The 24677-nt window shown below is 35.9% G+C and overlaps 1 protein-coding gene across 1 annotated transcript in view; it reads left to right on the top strand.

Moving 5' to 3' along the window:
- The window catches only part of DHX40 (DEAH-box helicase 40), a 47283-nt gene that overhangs the window by 7364 nt on the left and 15242 nt on the right, over positions 1-24677 (top strand). The window contains 5 exon segments of the mRNA XM_030296869.1: positions 9377-9476; positions 11685-11771; positions 11914-12096; positions 16334-16414; positions 17599-17756. Of these exon segments, the coding sequence (XP_030152729.1) occupies positions 9377-9476; positions 11685-11771; positions 11914-12096; positions 16334-16414; positions 17599-17756 (609 nt within the window).

Below are 24677 nucleotides of genomic sequence, written 5' to 3'. Positions count from 1 at the left end.
AAACCTAATTTGCCAGTGCCAAAGAATTTCTAGAAACATACATCTAGGTACATCTGAGACATAAACACAGTAGATGGTTTTCTTTTGAAATAGCACATATTAATCCGATTTTCAAGAATGATGATGTTCTTTTGTAATTTCAAAGAGCAAATGCAAACTCTTACCCTGATATTTGTTCATAATAAATAGTGATGAATTAGGTTTAGGATTTGTTTAGTAAAACTACTTTATTACGGAATTTGATATGTAAAACTAAAGAGAAGTTATTTATAATTTGATTGTGATTAGCATTTAATGTAAAAATAATATGAGTGTTTTTATATTTTATGTGTATTTTTGTTTTGTTGAGGAGGTGGTTCTTACTCTTTTTTTTTAATTTTTTTTTTAATGTTTATTATTTTTGAGAGAGACAGAGACAGAAAGCAGGGAAGGGGCAAAGAGAGGAGGAGACACAGAATCGGAAGCAGGCTCCAGGCTGAGCTGTCAGCACAGAGCCCGATGCAGGGCTCGAACTCACAGAGCACGAGATCATGACCTGAGCCGAAGTCGGCTGCTTAACCCACTGAGCCACCCAGGCGGCCCAGTTCTTACTCTTATATTAACAAAAAAAGTTTAGGAATATATATTTTTATAAATAACTGTAGACCACATGCTGGTTTGGAAATCTCTTTTGTGATGATATTAGGCCCTTGCCCTCAATATTGAAATCTTCTTTTAGGTTTTTATATCTTTAAGGGAATTCTTAGGGTCATTATTTGATATTTTAAGGTTTTCATTGTTTTCTGGAGATTTGATCCTCTGGCTCCTTTATAATTTACTCTGTTAACTGCTAAGGTAATTCAGAACTAATTATGGTTGCTTTGTTATTTTTTTAAAATTATTTTTTTAATGTTTATTTTTAAGAGAGAGAGAGAAAAAGAGAGAGTGAGAATGGGAGAGGGACAGAAAGAGAGGGTGACACAGAATCTGAACTGTCAGCACAGAGCTGGACACGGGGCTCAAACCATGAACCAGGAGGTCATGACCTGAGCTGAAGTCAGATGCTTAACTGACTGAGCTACCCAGGCGCCCCACGGTTGCTTTGTTATTAACTATTAATAATATAAATGCATTTTTCTGTATAAATAGTTTCATTCTTTGTCATATTGAAAATAACATGCTGAGTCTGGTAGTGCATCTTGTTTAATGTCCTGAAATCCAGTTTTTATACTTTTAAAGGTTGCTAATGACCTATTTCTCAAATCTCATGACTATTTTTTTTTCCATTAGTTTGTATTTTGGTTTTGTGATAATAAGTCTCCCTGAAATGCTGTCATCTGGGATAATATTTAATTACCTAGTTCTCCTGACCACTCTTTCTCTAGGTGTGCTGCCCTCCCACCCTTCCCAGCCTTTGTTTCTCTTTAAATGTGACTATTGCTTAAGGTTTTATCCTTAGTTCTCTGTTTTCTTAGAATTCTTTGTTTTGGAGAGGTTGGATCCTAGGACTCACCTGTCACTTCTCTATGGATGACTGTCTCTAGTTCAGTCTCTCTCCTGAACTCTGGACCTCCTGGTTTTCCTAACGGGGCTTACTGGTCTGCATCATATCATCCTAGATCATTCAATCCAAATGTGACCACACCTATAGGTGTTTTGTGTGTGTGTGTGGGGGGAGGGTTGGTCTCTTGTCCAGATCATTCATTCATTCTTTTTCATTTTTCATTGTCATCATTAGAGTTGGAATCTTCAATTTGCTTTCCTAAATTGTTAACATAATCTGCTAATCTGTTTTAATCTTTCAGAAGCACATCTCTGATTGTGTCCGTTTCTTGTTGGGTATCTTCAGCCATTCCTTATTACCAACCGAATTAAAATACTAACTTAATAACTTGGCATTTATTATCCTTCCAGTGTGATTTCAACCTACTTTCAGCCTTAATTCCCAGTGTATGAGATTTTCTGTGTTGGTGTGTATGTGTGAATGGTAAAGATATAGAACTGGGTGTCAGGAGAACCATTACTGGAGGGCTTTGTTTGTTTATTTTAGTTTCCCTTCTGGTTCTAAGGGCACGATAAAGTTGAGCTACTGGTGATCCATTATGAGCATAATAATATTTATTGGAGCAATTTATAACAATGCAGAGAGGCATTCAAATTGAGCTAATGAAGTACTGAGTAATGGGTAACGTGAAGTTGGGAGAGAGTGGCAGATTCCTGGGATCATAGGCTCTTTTTTTAAAAGCCTGGTTACTATAATACTTATAATATTTTCTTTATTATTGCTACTTTGGGTGATGGAGAGAAACACTATATGTTATTTCTTTTATTTCCCATTATGCTTTAGGAATAGAAAACTTGGACTTGGGAGTGAGGAGAGCAAAGAAGGGTTTCCTGCCTGTGGCCTGTTGTGAGGGGGTTCAAAAATGACTCATACCTAGGTTTAGTGAGTAAGTGAAGATTTTGAGGTGGATATGTTATTTGCTTTTATTTCTGGGCTAGCTATGAGGGTGGCTTACTGTTTTAAAGGGACATCTTAAGGTATCTCTCTAATTGACAAAAAATTCTCAAATGTCAAATGTGAAGAGATGCTGTGGTATCCCTTCTACTGGCAAGATTATATGATCCTGCTCCCTGGGCTGAACTAACCCCCCACCCTTTGTGATGTTCTGTCAAGCTCAAAGTGTAGGCAGTATTTTTTACTCCTTTTCTTTCCACATCTTTTTTGTGGTTGCATCTGCTATTTCCTTAACTTGAACTCCTCCTTTGCCTTTTATTCTCCCCTCTTACTGGCTGAAATCCTGCTATTTTGTTTCATGAGTGCAACCACCTCCATAAAACCTCCCTATTTCCCACCTCACAACTGGCTTTGATCTCGTCTTCGTTTAATCCTCACTGTGCTTTCCTGTTCCTCTTGTGGCACTTCACACATCTTACCTTGTGTTATGGTCGCCTCATCTCCTTTATGAGATTATGAACTACTTGAGTATTATATGTTGAAAAAGTCCTGATCAGATGTTTGTTAAATTGAGTTCCAGAGTTTTCACTTTCTGCTAGACATTCTGTTGATGTTTTGCATCAAATGCTAGCTATGTCTAGAACCTTATTCTTGTTTCCCTCAAACCTTTTTGCTCTTCTGACTTCCCTCTTGCAAAACCTGTTCAAAGTTTTGCAGTTTTTCAGGTATACTGAAATATACCTGTTATTTCATAAGTGACAAATATTTGCATGGGATTTGGCAGTTATCTAATTCAGTGTTCTTAACCTTTTTTTGAGGATGGAGTCTCAGATTCTTTTTAAAAGATAAAGCCATGGTTTCTTTCTCTAGAAAAATGCAAATAGGGGCACCTGGGTGGCGCAGTCGGTTAAGCGTCCGACTTCAGCCAGGTCACGATCTCGCGGTCCGTGAGTTCGAGCCCCGAGTCGGGCTCTGGGCTGATGGCTCAGAGCCTGGAGCCTGTTTCCCATTCTGTGTCTCCCTCTCTCTCTGCCCCTCCCCCGTTCATGCTCTGTCTTTCTCTGTCCCAAAAATAAATAAACATTGAAAAAAAAAAATTAAAAAAAAAAAAAAAGAAAAATGCAAATATACCCATGTATTTATTTTTTGCATAATCAGACTTCTTTATTTTACAGATAGAGACTAAGTGATGTTCCTGAGGTCACAGGGTAAAACTGCATTTCATAACTGGTTATCTATTCAGTAAGGACTGAAAAAATGAGTACATGTTTCCAGAATACATGAAGAAAAGGAAAGGAGATTTGCCTTGGATTAGTGTGCAATGTTTTCTCTTCTTTTTTTAGAGAGAGAAAGAGCACAAATGGAGAGGGACAGAGGGAAAGAGAGAATCTTAAGCAGGCTTCATGCTCAGTGTGAAAATTTTTCTTTTGTCTTGTAAAGAGTGCATAGTTGTAAAATAGAATCAGAAAAGTAAGAAAAGTAATTAAGATTAGATCTCACCAACATGATTAAGTAATAATCACTATTAATATTTTGAGGTATATGAACTTTTTCTTTATATATTTAAATATATTTTTATTGTTTGGTTTTTTCTAACAAAAAATGGCATTATATTATGTGTTTTCTTTTGTTTTTCTCTTCAGCCCTTTGTAGAAATTTTTAAAATATAGAAAAGTGCAAAAACAATCTATTTCCCACTATGCAGAATTAACACACTCTTAATGTCTCAGCATTTTTGCTCCAATATTCACTTAAGAAATATTAGTCAATTAAGGAAAAATGATACGATTTTCATTATAAAGAATTCAAGCAGTGTACAAAATTACAAAGGTGAAAGTAAAGAAATCATCTCAAGTTTGTCCATACAAAAATAAACATCTTTAACATTAGGAAAAAATTTAGATCTGTGTGTGTATGTGTGTGTGTCCATACAGAAGGATAAGTAAATATATAGGCAGGTTGATAGAAATACTTATACTCTTAGTTGCTTTTTAAAAAAGTATTTAATTTTACTTGAATTTACTTGAAGGAATTGTTAAACTTTGAGTAAATCTTTACCACATGAGAATATTTTATAAAAGATTGCTTTAAAGTTTAAAAAGACGAAAAGTATTAAGAAGCTGAAGTTAATATCTTCGTTTTAGATCTTACCTGTTGATTGTCTGATTTGAAAGATAAGGACTTAAGTACTTTTATTCTTCTGTATCCTTCCCTTCTGATTGTTAGTTATTTTTACACTGTTCAGATGTATCAGTATTTATCATCAATCCTTTCACTATGGTTTTTCCATTTTTTTTAATGTTTATCTACTTTTGAGAGAGAGAGGCGGGGGGAGGGGCAGAGACAGTGGGAGACACAGACTCCAAAGCAGACTCCAGGCTCTGAGGTGGCAGTGAGGAGCCCAACATGGGGCTTGCACTCACGAACCACAAGATCATGACCTGAGCCAAAGTCAGATGCTTAACCGACTGAGCCACCTAGATGCCCCTGGTTTTTCTATTCTCAAGTTACTTTTGGTTAATTTTAGATTGCCTGGATTTTTTAAACTTTTTTTTGTTAATAGATAAAAGGGCTCTTACGTGTTATTTTTTGTTGTTATTTTTTTATGTTTGAGAATGTCCGGCTTTTGCCTTTATACTTGAACTACATCATGGCTGGGTTTTATGTTCTTGGGTCACACTTTCTTTTCCTTAGAACTTGGTAGACGTTGTCCAGTTGTCTTCTGGCATTGAATGTTGCTGCAGAGAAGTCTGAGGCCAAGCCTGATTTTTTTTCCCTTCCTTGTAAGTCATTTGCTTTTTCTGTCTGATTGCCTGGAAATTTCTCTTTATTTTTAAAGTTCAGTGGTTTTAATTAGGGTATTTTTTGGTGTTGAGTGTTTTATATTAAAATTTCCTGGAATTTGATGTGCTTTCTTAAAAAAATCAACTTTATTGAGGTATAATTTACATAGAATAAACTGCTGGTTTTTAAATAGACAGTTCAATGAATTTTGACAAACGTATGTACCCATGTAATGACGACCAACCATAAACAAGTTGAACTTTTATGATGTGTTGTTTTAATCTGCAAATTCAAACCTTTATTTCATGGAGACTCTATAGCATTGTATCTGTGACTATAATTTTTATCTATCTATTGGTTTCTGTATTTCAGGGATATCAATTATTCTTATGTTGGATTGCCTGTCATCCATATTTTTTAACTTCCTCCTAGTTACTTTTTCAGTTGCATTTACTGATTATCTCAGGCCTTTTTTTGGTGTCGAGAGTTTGATTTTCAGCTGTTAGTGAGAATTCTCGATATTTCTGACTCACCCAAAAATGACTTCTTGGGGGAGGGGTAGAGTTAGAACTGAGCAGTGTTATGCCTCTTTCTTCTCCAGAATCATCATCTTTTCCCCCATTGATTGATGGTTTATGTTTATTACTTTAGGTTATGTTCTTTTCCTTCTCTTTCTCTCCTTCTCTCTCTCACTCTCAGAAATAGTTCTGGTTTGGAATCATTTTGGGGGAAGTTGGGACAAGAAATTCTATGAGGAAGTTTCAGTTGGCCTTGACATATAATATGTCATATGCACATATTCTAGGAGTGTTACTCCATTATGAGTATTGAGCGATCTCTCGGTATCTTCATTTCTTGGTAGACTTTGGAGTATCTTTTTTGCCTCTTTGCCAGTGCCCCCCTCCCCCCTTAATAACATCCTAGTACTTTATTACATCCTAATGAAAGTATTCCATTTCCCCTTTCCTTCCTGGAGAGTGAGAATGTGCTTTAAGATATATGTATTTAACTTTTTTCCAAATCTTTATAAACCAACATAAAAGTGGTATGTGTTGGGGTGCCTGGCTGGCTTAGTCGGAAGGGGATGTGACTTTTGATCTTGGGGTCATGAGTTCAAACCTCACATTGGGTGTAGAGATTACTAAAAAAAAAATAAACTTAAAAAAAACCTAGTATGTGTTTATCCTTGTGGAATATGGTATTAAAGTGTGTGGGTTAGGCGTACCTGGGGGGCTCGGTTGAGCGTCCGACTTTGGCTCAGGTCATGATCTCAACAGTTTGTGAGATCGAGCCCTGCATGGGGCTCTGCGCTGACAGTGTAGACCCTGCTTGGGATTTCTCTCTCTCCCTCCCTCCCTCTCTCACTGTGTCCCTCCCCCAGTTCCACGTACACACACATGCTCTCTCAAAATAAATACATAAGCTTAATAAAAATTAAAGAAAATAAAGTGGATGAAATGTAAATGAAATAAATGAGAGTCTTGTCAAAACAGCAGTTTCAAGACTTTTTAATTGATTATAGTGAACAAAATGGTAAATGAAACTGAAATTTTGCTTGAACTGAAGACTTAAAAATTAGATATTTTTAGAAATGGGTTGATTGAAAAACAGATTTGATTAGAGATAAATATGTTCAGAAAGGATGTTTTTAATTTATGTAAAGTTTTGGGGCACCTGGGTGGCTCAGTCAGTTAAGCATCCACTTCGGCTCAGGTCATGATTTCATGGTTCATGAGTTCAAGCCCTGTGTCAGGCTCTGTGCTGACAGCCCAGAACCTGGAGCCTGCTTCAGATTCTGTGTCTCCTTCTCTCTCCCCCTCCCCTACTCGTGCTTTGTCTCTCTTTCTCTCAAAAATAAATAAACATGTAAAAAAATGTAAACATTTATGTAAAGTTTTAGGGTAGTGAGGAATTTTAAAGGTAGAAGGATCTTAATTTATTATTTATATAATGCATTTTTAATTTATCAGTTTATTGGACTTTTTTGAGCACTTTCTATGGTCCAGACATTGTTCTGTGTAGTGGGGGATATATGTCTTGAACAAAAGAAAGTCCTTGCTTTCATGGAGCTACATTGTAGCAGAATAAATAGACCATAAATAATGTATAAACATATAACTTGAACTACAAAGTAGTATACAACTCGTTTGAACCATCTGGAAGAAATGAGCTACCTAAATCTAATACCTAAAAAATTATTCTTAACACTTAAGTTTTTTACCAAAAAACTATAAATCTAAAAGAAGTAGATCTTTTTGGAATTATTTTTGTATTCACCTCAAAACTTCCCCACAGATTTATAAGCTGCCTTTCTAGCACTTTTTTTACTTGTGAAATTAAATTCTGAATAATGTGGAAGAAAAGCAACATTACTTGTTTCAAATTTGTTTGTCTCTATGTAAATCTTGGCAAGTCACTTGACCTCTCTGGGATTTAGTTTTCTCATCTGTAAAATGAAATGGCTGGCCTAGTTCCATGATTTTAAAACTGTTCATCTGTGCCACTCCTTTTTTTGTGTGTGCACTCCTTTTCTCCCTTATAATAGTAGTTTAGCTTTGGTCTGTTACATATACTGGGAATACATGGATCTTTGAAAGATTTTATTTGAGAACAGGTTTTGTACTTTATTATTTCAAAGCAGGTTTTGTAAGATTTTCTTGGCTACGGAAAGGAAAACAATTTGAGATTGCTCAGGTAGAAAAGGTGACTTTTCTAAACACATATGGGCATATCTCATGTAAAACTAATACAGCCAGGTGTTTAATTTTTTTTCCTTAAGGTGTATGTATATGTACTTATTGTTCTAATATATAATGTACAATAGTAAATACATATAACAGTTTAAAAAGATGTTATAGAAACTATAGATAGAAATGCTAATAATTTCTTTTCATACCCCAGTGGATTGACTTGTGTACTCACTGGCATAATCACTCCTAATTTTTGGAAATTATTGAAATACAGTGATCCACTCAGATTCCTTGCTTCAGAGTTCCTTGATCTCTATAGCTTAAGTGATCTTTTTCTTTACCCCACCTCAGCCACCCATTCAGAAGCTTCTATCTTAGACTTTATCATTACCATCATTTCTGATCTCAGTTGTAAACATCTTTCTGATGACTACTTCCTATATTTTTGCCAGACACTCCACTGTTTCTAATTCAACAGGTTTCAGAATGCTTTGACACCTGTCCTTTATCAACTGTCACTTATCTTCTTTCACCCATACTATAATCATTCCCTTGCAAACATACTTAACTCTCTTGTCTTATTTTGTGCTTAACCTTGCAAGAGAGCAAGTCTGACCAAATCTGTCTGCTACTTATTTTACACCCAGTCCTTTTAAGGCCTGGGAAGTGCCAGGAGCCCAGAAGTACTCTCTTGTCAACTCTCGTGGCTAATTCATTCTTTTCTCCTTTTAGACTTTCCTCCATGTATATTAACCAGTTCTGTATGGTTCACAAGTTTATTTTTCATCTTTGCCAGAGAGTAGCCTAATCAAATTGACATCTTTTGGACCTTATTCCAAATTCCAGGAGATTCAGATTGCCCCAGCTTGGGGGGAGATGTTTATCTTTGGTGCCATAAACTATGGCTGGAGGAACAAGGTACAATACTACAAGCATTACTGCTTGGGTTCATCCTTTAGAATGTATGGCTAAGGGGAAGGAGTATGGTGTTACTTGCTTAGAGAGGTAGCCATGAGTAATCAGAAAGACTCCCTAAAAAGTAAAAACCACCTAGCTAATCAGTCTTTAAGGCAGAGAGAGGTCCTTAATGTGTCATCCGTGGATGGGCTTCAGAGAATCCCTGAACACGCTGAAATTATTTGAAATTTTTGTATGTGTGTATACATGTGTCTTTTAATGGAGAAGAGGGCCACAGTTTTTAAAATATTCTCAAAGGGAACTATGACCTACATAAAAGGACCCTGCTGTAGAGTTTATTTTAGCAATAATAATCTGTGATTTAATGGATCTAGAAATCTTAGCAGCAAGAGGTGAGGAGGCAAAGATAAGTTTTGCTATTTTGAATTCAAGATAATTAAAGAGGTGAAGGAAACGTAACTTTTAATGAAAAGAAGTAAGTTTCTCAAAAGTGGAGTTTGACAAATGCATATTGTAAATTTACATTTTCTCTTTATGTGTATTTTAGATCAGCAGAGGAGAATATTTTTGCCACCTCCACCTGGAATTAGAAAATGTGTCATATCCACCAATATTTCTGCAACATCTTTGACAATAGATGGAATCAGGTACAACTTTTAAGGTTTCTTTAAAAAAAATTTTTTTTTAATCTTTATTCATCTTTGAGAGATAGAGTGCGAGCAGGGGAGGGGCAGAGAGAGAGGGAGACACAGAATCTGAAGGAGGCTCCAGGCTCTGAGCTGTCAACACAGAGCCCAATGTGGGGCTCGAACTCATGAACCACGCGATCATGACCTGAGCCAAATTTGGGTGCCCAACTGACTGGGCCACCCAGGTGCCCCTAAGTTTTCTTTTAAAGCTAAGGAAGCCACTTAATTTTGTGTTTCCTCCTCTGTGTCATACACTAATTTCCTTCTCACATACTTGTAATCACCTATCACTTTTTTGTAATTATTGATTGCCATGGTTAGAAAATAGAGTAGGAGGTACACAGTATACTTTTAGTATACTTTTTAACTACTTTTATTTGGCAATTTGTAGCTTTCTCTTCCAAAATTTAAGATTATACGTAATGTTTCACAGGTTTCATTATTCATTAGATAGAAAACCAAAGCTATTTTTATTTGTCTCTGCTCATTATCAGCCTATACCTAAGATGATCTGATATTCCTTTCTCATCTGACACTTTCACTTGGTGGAGTAAGTGTTGTATATCCAAGTGTTTATCTGAAGGTACTGTTTCTCACTTTTCACCTTTTTGTGTAATGAACTACAATGCGAGTCTCTTATCTTTTTTTAAAATGTTTCTTATTTTTATTTTTGAGAGAGAGAGAGAGAGCATGAACAGGGGAGGGGCAGAGAGAGAGGGAGACACAGAATCTGAAACAGGCTCCAGGCTCTGAGCGGTCAGCACAGAGCCCAGCGTGGGGCTTGAACCCCTGAACCGCAAGATCATGACCTGAGCCGAAGTTGGACGCTTAACCAACTGAGCCACCCAGGTGCCCTGCAAGTCTCTTATTTTTTTATGTAATCAATGATACATCAAATTTTTGAGTAAATTTAGTGGAGAAACACTTGGAAAATTTAAATCTAGACTGATGGTTAATGTGAAGTTCTTTTAGACTGTTAACCCACAGCCCTTTTGGGTATTTATCTTTAATCCAGTATATTTTATGTCCTTGACTAATATTTTATGTCCTGCTTGCCATACGAAGGCTGGATGTGAATCTCAAAGATTGTATATATTTCTTTTGGGTAAAATGATCATATCCGAGAGGCAGTTTAATTTTCTTCGCTTTTCTTCTTTACTTCAAAAATAATGATTTCACTAAGGGCTTAAGAGAGCAGTTGTCTGAAGTGAGTTAACCTCTGCAATTTTCTGTTTCCAGCAATGGCAAAAGTCATTAAATAGTGTGTTTTGGAATGTTCCATTAGTGAATGGTAAACCTGCTATTACTCCTAACTTAGTTTTTTACTCGACTTGTTCTCTGTTTAATTGACTTAAATGGTGTTGTTGGTCTAGAGGTGACTTTCAGGTTTGTTTTTTAGAGGAGAAATTCACATAATATAAGATTAACAGTTAAAAGTGAATAGTTAGTATTTAGTACTTCTATGATGTTGTACTACAACTAATACTAACTCTTTCTCTTCTAAAACATTTTTATTACCCCCAAATAAAACCCTGTGCCCTTTAAGCAAATTACTCCCCATGCCCTCCTCCATTCTAGCCTTTGGCAACCACCAGTGTATTTTCTATTTTTATGAAATCCTATTCTGGATATTTTACCTATAAGGAGTCATACAATATGTCTTGCTTTCACTCATATGCTTTTGAGAGGTTCATTCACATTGTAGCATGTATCAGCACTTCATTCATTTTTATGGCTGAATAATATTCCATTACATGTATATACCATAATTTGTTCATCCATTTATCCCTTAATGGCTAATGGACATTTAGGTTATTTCTGCCTTTGGGCTCTTACGAATAGTGCTTCTATGAAAATATGTCTACGAACATTGGTTGAGTACTTGTTTCAGTTCTTTTGGGTATACGCTTAAGAATGCAGTTTCTCAATAATGTGGTAATTCTGTTAAACCTTTAGAGGAAACTTTAAACTGTTTTGCACATTGGCTTAACCATATTCCCATTAGTGATGTACAGGGTTGCAGTTTCTTGACTTTCAAGTTTTACGTTTAACATAAAAGTCATTATGTAGTTGTTAGTTTGGTAGAAAAGGAGAATACAAAGTGACCAAAATGCAACAAGTCTTTCCTTATTTTCTAAAAACATAACTGTTTTTCATTCCTCTTAGATATGTTGTAGATGGTGGTTTTGTGAAGCAGTTAAATCACAATCCCAGATTAGGGTTGGATATCCTGGAGGTGGTTCCAATTTCAAAGTAAGTCTCTAAAGCTTTTTTATTCAGAGAACAGTTTATTAGATCATTTCTAGCTGGCTTGGGGGTATGATGTTAACTACTTAGGAAACCTGCAGTATGTTTTGGGGACTTTTGTGTTTTGTTTTGTTTTTTCCTTTTAAAGGAGTGAGGCGTTACAGCGAAGTGGCCGAGCTGGCAGGACTTCCTCAGGAAAATGCTTTCGGATCTATAGTAAAGATTTTTGGAACCAGTGTATGCCTGACCATGTGATCCCTGAGATCAAGAGAACTAGTTTGACATCTGTAGTTCTGACCTTAAAGTGCCTTGCCATACACGATGTTATAAGGTATGTAGACAATTTGAAAAAAGAAAAATTTGTTAGGGTGGAGCCAGAATTCTTTTGAAGTATTTGATTCCTATATCACAGCTTTTCACGGTTTACCTAAGCCCAAATAAAAGGCTTCTTTGGGGCGCCTGGGTGGCTCAGTCGGTTGAGCGTCCGACTTCGCTCAGGTCATGATCTCACAGCTTGTGAGTTCAAGCCCTGCGTTAGGCTTTGTGCTGACAGCTTGGAGCCTGGAGCCTACTTCAGATTCTGTGCCTCCCTCTCTCTCTGCCCCAACCCACTTTCATTCTGTCTTTGTCTCTCTCAAAAATAAATAAACATTAAAAAATTTTTTAAAAAAAAGCTTCTTTGCATTGCTTTCCTGTGACTTGATCCCTTGCTCATATTTTAACCTTGGCTTAATGGGGTGCTTCATGCTGAAGTTTATTTGGATCATTTAGTGACCACTGTTTATCTGTAATGAAAGGTATATAATGACCCTTATTCCAATCAGAAAGTGGTTTTCTCATAGCATCTTTTGTATGACTAGCATTGTACCAAGTATTGTGAGAGGCAGAATAATACTCGGTAGTAGTATTTTGCTTTCACTGAACTTAAGTTATATTAAGGAAGCAAGATTCAGACATATGAAGCAAACAGTAGAACAACTGTTAAATTACTCAAATGTTAAACTATATAATCAATTGGTATAGGATGAAATATTGTTGTAGGGGCTTGAAATTTCATATTATATGTGATAGAGGAAATAATGAAGGAAAGTACTGTCTTGCTCTTAATTTTAGTTTTATTTGTCTATGAATGTGAAAGTGTCAGGAACCCTGGGAGGTGACCATGCATTCTGTAAGTTCATAAGAAGGGAAGTAATTACTAGATATATCCAAATATGTGTTATATACTCTTGGAAAACCAATTAAAAAATTTTTTGGATAGTGTTAAGACTAGAGATGTTCTAAATGAGAATGTATATAATTAAAAAGAGGAAAGTATATAATATATGAAATTCTAACTGTAATCATGAATGATACCAGCGAGAAAGAAGAATCATCTAAAGAGTTCCATATGGCTAAACAAAAAGCTTTCAGATGAGCCCAATTTAAAAACAATATTCATAGTATTATTTTTGTGAATAATATATAATCACAAAACAGCATACAATCAAGAATAAATATGTATTAGAAAGATAGGAATAATATCAAGAGTGGCATGTAATCAAGAATAAATGTATGTTAGAAAAATAGGAATAATAATTACCTAATAACTTCTGCACTGAGTTATTTTTCCATCTTAAGTTTTAAGACTAGAATGTACTAAAAGTCCCCAAAATGCAAGAGACAAAAAAAAAAAAAAAATTCTCTTTCCTCTCTCCCTTTTTTTTAAAAAAAGATTTTGTTTTTAAGTAATCTCTACACCTAACCTGGTGTTTAAACTCACAACCCTGAGATCAAGAGTCACATGCTACACTGACTGAGCCAGCCGGGCACCCCTCTCCTCTCTCTTTTTAATGTGTATAGAAATAGAACCAGTATTTGGGATAGATGTTATAGTACTCATAGATGACAGAAAGAAAATGGAGCTTTTCATTTATTGCTTCTTTTTTCTCCATTATCAAGAACGTTTTTAAAACATGAAAGATGAACGCAAGTCTAAATAAAAAGGAATTGATGACCAAGATGGATTAAGAAATGAGATAAAACCTAATGACTATAAATGAGTGTCTTGAGGCTTTAGGAGTTATTTCCATGGCACTAAAATAACTTGTAGGTTTTGGGTTATCTATGAGAAATTATGCAGAACAGGTTGCCAGAAAATTGTGAGAAATACAAATGTCTTGATTTTTTCATTTAGGAAAAGGGCAGAATCTGTAAACAACTGCCCAGTGTGCTTGAAATTGGTCTTAGCAAATTCTAGCATATTTTTATTAGAAAATGTTTTTAGAGAATTTAATGGTGATTTATAGTAATCAGTATGAATCAAAATGTTTCACAAAGAATATGTCATAATAAACCATTTCCTTTTCAGTTTGAATACAGGACTGTCCACATAATGGGTGCACTATAAGTATTTATTGAATGATAACCTAATGTCTCTTGTTTTCTACACAGTATTTAATAAGATTACATTTGACATCTTTGTGAATAAGGTGATAGAAGTGCTGAATAGAGTAGTTGCTAAAGAGCCAAATTCAGAAAGTATTGATTAATTGTGTAGTATATCCTAGATGGAGGATGTGCTGATAGTAAACTGAATTTTGCTCTTTCTTCATAAGCATTTTAAATGCCAGTATTAAGTAAAGATATTGAAGTCATGATTATCAGATTTCTGGAAAATGTCTTAATATCTAATCAATGATTAAAACTGGAAGGTTTAGAATGATCTCACAGGTCAAATCAACAAGGCAAAAGTCTGAAAGGTTACATCTTATATCCTGTGTTTTGGTTGTACATTAAGGAAATTCATGTGGAAAAGATCTAAAATGATCAGATCACCACAACTCAATATGAACTTGCAATTATTTTTTTTTTTAATTTTTTTTTTCAACGTTTATTTATTTTTGGGACAGAGAGAGACAGAGCATGAACGGGGGAGGGGCAGAGAGAGAGGGAGACACAGAATGGGAAACAGGCTCCAGGCTCTGAGCCATCAGCCCAGAGCCCGATGCGGGGCTCGAACTCACGGAGCGCGAGATCGTGACCTGGCTGAAGTCGGATGCTTAACCGACTGCGCCACCCAGGCGCCCCGTGAACTTGCAATTATTAATTCTGTTTAGAAAACAAGAAAAAATTTCTGCTGGCGTAGACTTTGGTTATGTTAATAGACTGCAAAGTTCAAATGACTGGAATTATAGCATTCCTGTTCTGTGTTGGTCGCTCTACCTTTGGAGTTCAGTTTTGGATATTACCACATTTTATGAGGAGTTTGAAAAACTAGAGTGTTTCTAAAAGATAGTCATTAGGTATAGTGGGTCTCTTGGAAAGCAAATAATACAAGGAGTGCTTGACAGAATTGGTAATTGGTATAATCAAGGGAGAGAAATAATGGTAGTTTTTACAAATCTGAAAGGGCTCTTCTACAGAAGAAACAGATGACTGGTTTGGTACTGCTCTAGGACAGGGGTCGAAAACTATGGTCCAGGCTCACTGGCTGTTTTTGTAAAGAAAGTTTTATTGGAACACAGCCATGTCTGTTCATTCATGTATGGCTGCTTTCACTACAATAGCAGAATTGAATAATTGTGACAGAGACCATATGGCCTGCAGAACCTAAAATATTTACTATCTGGCCTTTTACAGAAAGTGTTTGCCGACTCTTGCTCTAGAAGATGCCAGGACTTGTTGGTACAAGTTGTAGGAAAACTGACTGTAGAACAGTCTACAAGATTTTTGTTTATTTGTTTTTAAATAGAGCTGTGAATCCTGGAATGGACTTTTGTGTAAGGTATTGGACCTTTTGTCCTTTGTTGGACCTTTTTCAAGGTGAGAAATTGGAGTAGATGATTTACCATCTCAAGACTTATAGTGGAAAAAGTAATCTAGTGCAGATAGCATTAAGCAATTATTGTTCTAATTAAAACAAAAAATATATATATGTAATACATATATTCATGTTTGGTTATATGCCACCCTTGTGAATGTGATTGTCTTATGTTCATTAATGGTATTGTGGTTATGTAAGAGATCGTCTTTTATTTTCAGAGGATGCATGCTGAAGTATTTTGGGAGTGAACTGGCATTGTATTTGCAACTTGTTTTCAGATAGTTCAGGAGAAAATAAGAATATACATACAGCAAATATAGTAAAATTAATCAAATATATTTACCATTTTATTAAAAAACATGTTTAAGGGCTCTTAAACAACTTGTAATGTTTGGCCACTTTCAATTAATTTTCTCCACTGGTTTATAAAACTGTAGTAAAAATTGTGGGCTACAGAACAGAGTAGATTTGACATTGACTAATGAAGAATGGGGCAGGGTTAAGATAAACAGAAGAATGGTGAGTGTTCCAGCTAAGGGGGAATCAAAAAGAAGTGCTTCTTGAATTTAAAGGAAGAGTGTGATTCAGAAAAAATAATTTCCTCTGCTGAATGCTGGTTATGATCATAAAATGCTTAGGAAAAAGAAAGAGAGCTTGAAAAATAGGAGAAGTAAAACCTTATAAAGAAATTTTCGAGTCTGTATGAAATCTTAATCATGGTCAGGGAATGGAATCTTATTTCATATCTCATTTAAACACACAGGTTTCCCTATTTGGATCCACCCAATGAGAGGCTTATTTTGGAAGCTCTTAAACAACTTTACCAGTGTGATGCTATTGACAGGTAAAACAACAACAACAACAAAAATTAAACCACAACAGATGTTAATCTCTTTCTGTTTTGTTTTATTTTATTTTATTTTATCTTAATTTTTAATTTTTATTTTAAGTAAACTCTGTGCCACATATGGAGGTCAAACAACCCCATGATTAAGAGTCATATGCTCTATTGACTGAGCCAGCCAGGCACTGCAATCTCCTTTTAAAATAGGGTTCCTAATAGTTTCTTTTATCAGCAGAAAATGATTTGTTTGAATTGAATGGATTGTTTTACCTGAAACTAGAATTTGCCCTCAGTTTTTCTTTGCCACAATTCTGAATTTAAAAATTGTATGATAAAGGTCTCTGGGTGGTTCAGTCGGTTAAGCATCTGATTCTTGATCTCAACTCAGGTCTTGATCTCAGGGTTGTGAGTTCAAGTCCCGTGCTGGGCTGTATGCAGGGTGTGAAGCCTACTTAAATAAACAAATGAATAAAAATTTTATGATAAAATTATGTTTATATTTAGTATTATTTAACAGGTAATTTTTGAGTATCATTTCAGTGCCAGGCATTAATCTGGGTATATCAAAATAATAACAGAGCCAGAGTCCTTGTTCTCATGATTGTGTAATGGGGAAATTTTTGGTAATTATCATTCTCTCATTTCTTTAAGGACATCATCCTCTATGCCTCTATGCCGATTTGTATGGTCTTTTATCATACTACTTTATTCTGTCTCATTGTTTAGTTTTTTGGATGTATTGGCCTTCCAAAGCAGGGAATTTATCATCTTTATGTTTCTTTTATCAATGACCAGTGTATCATATTTCTTGTATTGAATTGAATTTCTGGAGTTGATTTAAGGTAATATAAATTATATCTGATTTATTCTGAATGATGAACATTTCATTTGTACTCTCCCAAGGTAGAAAGACTTAAGAACCGGGGCACCTGGGTGGCGCAGTCGGTTAAGCGTCCGACTTCAGCCAGGTCACGATCTCACGGTCCGGGAGTTCGAGCCCCGCGTCAGGCTCTGGGCTGATGGCTCAGAGCCTGGAGCCTGTTTCCGATTCTGTGTCTCCCTCTCTCTCTGCCCCTCCCCTGTTCATGCTCTGTCTCTCTCTGTCCCAAAAATAAATAAACGTTGAAAAAAAAAAATTAAAAAAAAAAAAAAGAAAGACTTAAGAACCTTTTCTTTCTATTAAGGAGTGGCCATGTGACCAGATTGGGTTTGTCTATGGTGGAATTTCCTCTCCCTCCACATCTGACATGTGCAGTAATCAAGGCTGCTTCTCTAGATTGTGAAGATCTACTACTTCCAATAGCAGCAATGTTGTCTGTGGAAAATGTCTTCATTAGACCTGGTAAGAAGTTTATTGGTGAGTTTTTAAAAAATTAATAGGTTTTATTTTTTAGACCAGTTTTAGGTTTACAGAAAATTTAAGGGTAAGTAGAGATATTTTCCTCATTATTAACATCTTTCATTAGTGTGGTACATTTGTTATTGATGAACCAGTATTGATACATTATCATTAACTAAAAGGATCACTGTATTGTATATTCTTTGAGTTTTGACAAATCTGTAATGACACATTTCCACCATTACAATGATATACTAACTGATTTTACTGCCCTAAATATATCTTGTGTTCCACCTGTTCATCCCTACATACCTTACCCCAAACTCTCGCAGTCACTGATCTTTTTACATCTCCATAGTTTTGCCTTTTCCAGAATGCCAGGTAGTTGGAATCATACAGTACGTAGCCTTTTCAGACTGTCTTCTGTAGCTTAGCAATGTGCATTTAAGGTTCCTTGTCTTTTTGTGGCATAATAGCTCATTTCTTTGTTGCTGAACAATGTTCCATTTTATGGAATTTGTTTATCTTTACACGTGTTGAAGGACATCTTGGTGGCTTTTAAGTTTTGGCAGTTATGAACAAAGCTGCTGTAAATGTCCATGCGCAGGTTTTTGTGTTGATATTGGATTTCAATTCACTGCTGAGTTATAGTATAATATGTTTATATCTGTAAGAAACTGCTAAACTCTCTTCCAAAGTGTCTGTACCGTTTTGTATTCTGACCAGCCATGAGTCTGAGAATTGCTCTTTCTTCACATCCTCACCAGCATATGGTGTTGTCAGTGTTTTGGATTTTGGCCATTCTAATAGGTGTGTAGTGATATCTTGTTATTTTTTTAATTTTTTTTAATGTTTATTTATTTTTGAGAGAGAGAGAGACAGAGCATGAGCAGGGGAGGAGCAGAGAGAGAGGGAGACACAGAATCTGAAACAGGCTCCAGGCTCTGAGCTGTCAGCACAGAGCCCGATGTGGGGCTCGAACTCACAAACTGAGATTATGACCTGAGCCGAAGCCGGACGCTCAACTGACTGAGCTACCCAGGCGCCCTTGTATCTTGTTATTTTAACTTGGAGATCCCTGATGACATATGATGTTAACCATCTTTTTATATGCTTATTTGCCATTTTGTATCTTTTTGGTGAGGTATCCATTTAGATTTTTAAATTTTATTTTTAAGTAATTCACTTTGGCTCAGTAATTTGACCTGAGCCAAAGTGGGATGCTTAACCAACTGAGCCACCCAGGCGCCACCAACCCCCTCAGGTCTTTTTAAATCAGGTTGTTTATTTTCTTATTGTTGAGTTTTAAGAGTTCTTGGTATATTTTGGAAAACAGTCCTTTATCAGGTATATCTTTTGCAACTATTTTCTCCCATTCTGTGGTTTGTCCTCTCATTCTTTTGACATGGTCTTTCACAGAGCAGAAGCTTTTAATTTTAATGAAGTCCAGTTTTCAGTTACTTCTTTCATGGGTCATGCCTTTGCTGTTACATTTGAAAAGTCATCACTATACTCAATGTCCTTTAGATCTTCTCCTATGTTATCTTCTAGGAATTGGATATCCATTTGTTCCAGCCCCACTTTTCAAAAGGCTATCCTTTTTCCATTGAAAAGCTTTTCCCCCTCGTCAAAGATCATTTAACTGTACTTGTGTGGGTATATTTCTGGGCCCCGTATTCTGTTCCATTCATCTCTTTTTCTATTCTGTCAATACCACACTGTCTTGATTATTAGAGCTTTATAGTAACTCTTAAAGTTGGATAGGGTCAGTTCTTGGCCTTTGCTCCTCCCCTTCAAAACTGGGTCTTTTCCCTTCCTGCATAAACTTTACAACCAGTTTGTTGATATCCATAACATAAGTTGCTGGGACTTCATTTGGAATTATGTTGAATCTATACATCAGGTTGGAAAGAACCGACATCTTGACAGTATTGAGCCTGCTTATCCATGTACATGAAGTATCTCTCCATTTATTTATATTCTCCAGTAATTCACTGGGCGGTTTTTATTACCATATATTTAGCCCTATGAGACATGAAACTGAGGATAAACGAATTTTACATTTTGTTATCCTTTAACTTAGTTGTTTGAAATAGAGAGTTATAATGTTCTTGGCTGAGAGTCCTTTCACTGGTAAAGAAAGATAGTATGGTGGACCTTTGCCCTGTTATAGTACATTAGTAATACATTAACTTTTTTTCCCTCTAGAAACAAAAGAAATCGAAGTTCAGCCCTTGTACTCTAAGAGAATTGTTTTGAAGTTTCCATGCCTTTAAACTTCTGCTTATTTCCTTTCTTGGTGTGGGACACAACTTACTTCATCCCATGTCAGCTTTACTTTCTTCTAATGGGGGAAAATCACAATTTATTTTCAAATTTAAATGTTTATTTATTATTAAGAGACAGAGACAGAGCATGAGCATGGCAGGGGCAGAGAGAGGGGGAGACACAGAATCCGAAGCAGGCTCCAGGCTCTGAGCCCGACGCGGGGCTCGAACCCACAAACCACGAGAAATCATGACCTGAGCTGAAGTCGGACGCTCAACCGACTGAGCCACCCAGGCGTCCCCAATTTTTTTATTAATGTTTATTTTTGAGAGACAGAGCATGAGCTGGGGAGGGGCAGAGAGAGAGAGAGAGAGGGAGACCCAGAATCTGAAGCAGACTTCAGCTCTGAGCTGTCAGCACAGAGTCAGATGCGGGGCTCGAACCCATGAGCCATGAGTTCAGACCTGAGCCGAAGTCAGACACTTAACCAACTGATCCACCCAGGCACCCCCTCAAAGGAATTTCTGAGTAGACAGTATATCTTGCCTACAGCCTAGACTAACAATAGTGTGTACTATCATTCCTGGTGTTATACCTTTATAGACTGTGAGCGTTTGGTCCAGATTGGTTTGTTATTGCCAAGATTGTAATGGAGGATATATTTTCTATAAAAATACTCTGGTTTAATCAGTGTGCTGCCTCTTCCAAATAGATTGTAGTCTTAAGTGTCAGAATTTTGGTTCTAGTAATACCCCTAGCTACAGTAGTTTTTTTCTGGTAAATACCATATGCAATAAATAAGGTTGGGTTGTGGGTCGGTGGATGGGTGAAATAAGTAAAGGGAATTAAGAGAAATGAACTTGTAGTTACCAAATAAATAAGTCATGGAGATGAAAAGTACAGCATAGGGAAAATAGTCAATAATACTGTAATAATGTTTTGTAGTAACTACACTTACATTGAGTATTATATAAAATTGTCGAATCGCTATATTGTACACCTGAACCTAATATAACATTGTATGTCAACTATCCTTTAATAATAAACTTAAAACAATAAGTAAATAAATAAATAAGTTTGGCTATTTTCAAAGCTAAAAATACTCCTAAAAACTATTGCAGGAGTATTGAAGTAGGAGTCAAGAGATCAGAGTTCTAACTTGACTCCACTGCAGTCTAATTATCTATTGGCCTAGTTTTTTTGGACTTCATTTTTCATTGTGTGAAACCAGGGAATTAGAATAGATTAGGGTGATCCAGTCTAAGGCCAGAAAAAGGAAATTGGTTTTCCTCATGGAATATTTAAATAGATAATACCAGTCTCGTGTTAGCTCTTTTTTATTACCTTTTTATTGTAATACAATTTCAAATTTACAGAGATGTGGAAAGAATAGTAGAGGAATTCCGTTTATACCTTTTACCTAGTTTAGCAGTTTTTAACATTTTGCTGCATTTGCTTTATTATTCTTTTTCTCTTTCTCTCTTGATATACATATATGCATTTTCTTTCTTTCTTGTTTGAATCATTTGGGAACATTGCTCTCTCTTACCACAAAATATTTATATATATGTATATATTTTACTAAGAATAGAGGCAATCTCTTATTTAACCATAGAACATTTATCAAAATAGGAAATTTAACAGTGATATAATACTATTATCTAGTCCAGAGTCCATATTCAAATTGGTCCATTTTCCCTAGGATACAAAAGTAGTTTTAAAATTCTTTAGGTATACCATTCTTGCTTACAGTTTTTGTGTGTTTTTTTTAATGTTTGTTTAATTTTGAGAGAGAGAGAGAGAGAGAGAGAGAGAGACAGCATGAGTGGGGCAGGGACAGAGAGAGAGGGAGACAGAGAATCCCAAGCAGGCTCTGCAGTGGGGCTCGAACTCTCGAGTTGTGAGATCATCATGACCTGAATTGAAATCAAGAGTCAGATGCTTAACTGACTAAGCTACCCAGGTGCCCCTACAGTTTTGTTTTTTTTTTAAGGTAAAGTTTATATGTAGTGAAACATAAATCTTACGTGTATAATTCAATTAATTTTTCAAAGTGCACATACCATATAACCCACACCCCTGTCAAGGTATGGAACAGTTGTATCACTCCAGAAAACTTCCTCAATGCCCCTTCCCAGTCAGATGCTACCCTACCTTCCCTCAGTGAGTCATTCCTCTATCTTTTTTTTTTTTTTTTTTTTAGATTTGGCTTTTGTAAAACTTTGTATAAATAGAATTATACAATATGTACTTTCTGTGTTTGGCTTCTTTTGGTCAGCATCATGTATGTGAGATTCATCCATGTATTAACAGTGCTTTGTTCTTTTTATTGAGTAGTAATTCCACTGTATGAACGTATTAAATTAGTTTTTATCTATTACCCTATTGATAGACATTTGAATTGTTTCTTATTTGGTGCTGTTTATAATAGAACTGTTTTGAACATTCCTCTGCAGGTCTTTGTAGATGTATATTTTTATTTCTCTTAGGTAACTACCTAGGAACAAATTGCTGCATTATTGAGTAGGTGTGTGTTTAACTTTAAGAATTACTGGAGGGGTGCCTGGGTGGCTCAGTTGGTTAAGCATCCAACTTTGGCTCAGGTCATGATCTCACAGTTTATGAGTTTGAGCCCTGCATCCGGCTCTATGCTGACAGCTCGGAGCCTGGAGTCTGCTTCGGGTTCTGTGTTTCCCTCTCTCTCTGTTCCTCCCCTGCACACTTGTTCTCTCTTTCTCTTTCTCTCAAAAATAATAAAACATTAAAAAAATTATAAAAAAAAGAAAAAAGAAATTGCTGGGCACCTGGGTGGCTCAGTTGGTTTAAGTGTCTCTCTCTCTCTTTTTTTTTTTTTTTTTTTAATGTTTATTTATTTTTGAGATAGGGACATAGTGCGAGTAGGGGAGGAGCAGAGAGAGAGGGAGACAGAATCTGAAGCAGGCTCTGTGCTCTAAGCTGTCAGCACAGAGCCTGATGCGGGGCTCAAACTCATGAACCATGAGATCATGACCTAAGTCGATGTTCGATGTTTAACGGACTGAGCCACCCAGGTGCCCCTAGGCATCTGACTCTTAATCTCAGTTCAGGTCCTGATCTCAGGGTTGTGAATTCAAGCTCTAGGTTTGCTCCATGGAAACAAAAACAAACAAAATTGCCAACCCTTTTCCCAAAATGGCTATAACCATTTTAAAATTCCATCAGCAATGATAGTGCAATTTGCACCACATGTCTTCCTCAATGTTTGATGTTGCCACTTTATTTTTTTACATTCTATTATGTATTGGTGATTCTTCCTTATGGTTTAATTTGCATTTTCTTGGTAACTAATATTTTTGAGCACTTAATCATGATTGTTGGCCATTTATCTGTCTTCCTGTGTGAATTATCTGTAACATCTTTATCCATGTTTTAAATTTATAAAAAAGATTTGGGATCAGCCTGGGTTGCTCAGTCGGTTAAGCATCTGACTTCAGCTCGGGTCATGATATCACAGTTTGTGAGTTCACCATTGGGCTCTGTGCTGATGGTGTGGAGTCTGCTTGGGATGCTTGTCTCTCCCTCTCTCGCTGCTTCTTCTGTGCTCCCTATCCTCCTCAAAATAAATAAATAAATTTAAAAATTATTTTGGAATCTGAGAGTTTTTAACTTATTCTGGATACAAGTTATTTGGTATGTATGAATTGCACATAGTTTTTCCCACTCGGTGGGTTTTCTGTTTGCTTTCTGAACAGTATGTTTTGATGAGGGAGCTTTTTTGAATTTTGTTAAAGTTTAATACATCAATTAATATTTTTGTAGTTATTGCTTTCTGAATGCTAAGAGATCTGGAAAAAAAAACTGGAAAAGCTTTACAGTTCTAGCTTTTAACTTAGTACAGTGATCCATCTGAATTAAGTTTTATATATGGCATGAGGTAGAGGTCTAGGTTACTTTTTTTCTCTGTGAATACCCACTTATTCTAGCACGTTTACTGAGAAGATTTCTTTCCCCCATTGAACTGCGTTGGCACCTTTGTGGAAAATCTATGGACTGTATATATGTGAGCCTATTTCTGCACTTTATTTTATTCCATTGATTTGTCTGTCCTTATGTCAGTGCCACCTTGTATTGACTACATAGCTTTATGATACATTTTGAAATCAGGTATTATAAGTCTTTTGACACTGTGTTTCTTTTTTGATACCACTGTGGTTATTCTATATTCCTTGTATTTCTGTATAAACTTTAGAATCAACGTATCAGCTTTTTCAAGAAAAGCGTGCTAGAATTTTGATATGGATTATGTTGAACTCTTTATTCTTCTGCTTAACATGTCCTTCCTGTGGGGATTATAATATACATCTTTAATCACAGTTTACTCAATGAATATTGCTTCATGTGAATATAGGAAACCTTGCAACAATTTAGTTCCATTTACTCCTCCATGGTGTGTGCAATTGTTGTCATATATTAAAACATAGGAAGTTTTAAAGGAAATATTGTAATACTGTATTTGGGGTTTGTAATGTACATAAACAAGAAAGGATGAAAAATTAAGTCTATTCCAGAACTGGATGTAGAAGTCCAGGTATTGGTTTTAAAATTTTTATTTCTAATCTGTCTCAGAAGATTGTTGACTCAAGTTCTTAGCTTTTTAGGTTTTTCAGGTCTTAAATT

The sequence above is a fragment of the Lynx canadensis genome, chromosome E1 (genome assembly GCF_007474595.2).
Source record: "Lynx canadensis isolate LIC74 chromosome E1, mLynCan4.pri.v2, whole genome shotgun sequence".
In the NCBI taxonomy this organism is placed as follows: domain Eukaryota; kingdom Metazoa; phylum Chordata; class Mammalia; order Carnivora; family Felidae; genus Lynx; species Lynx canadensis.
This window is presented reverse-complemented; position numbering and strand designations above follow the sequence as displayed.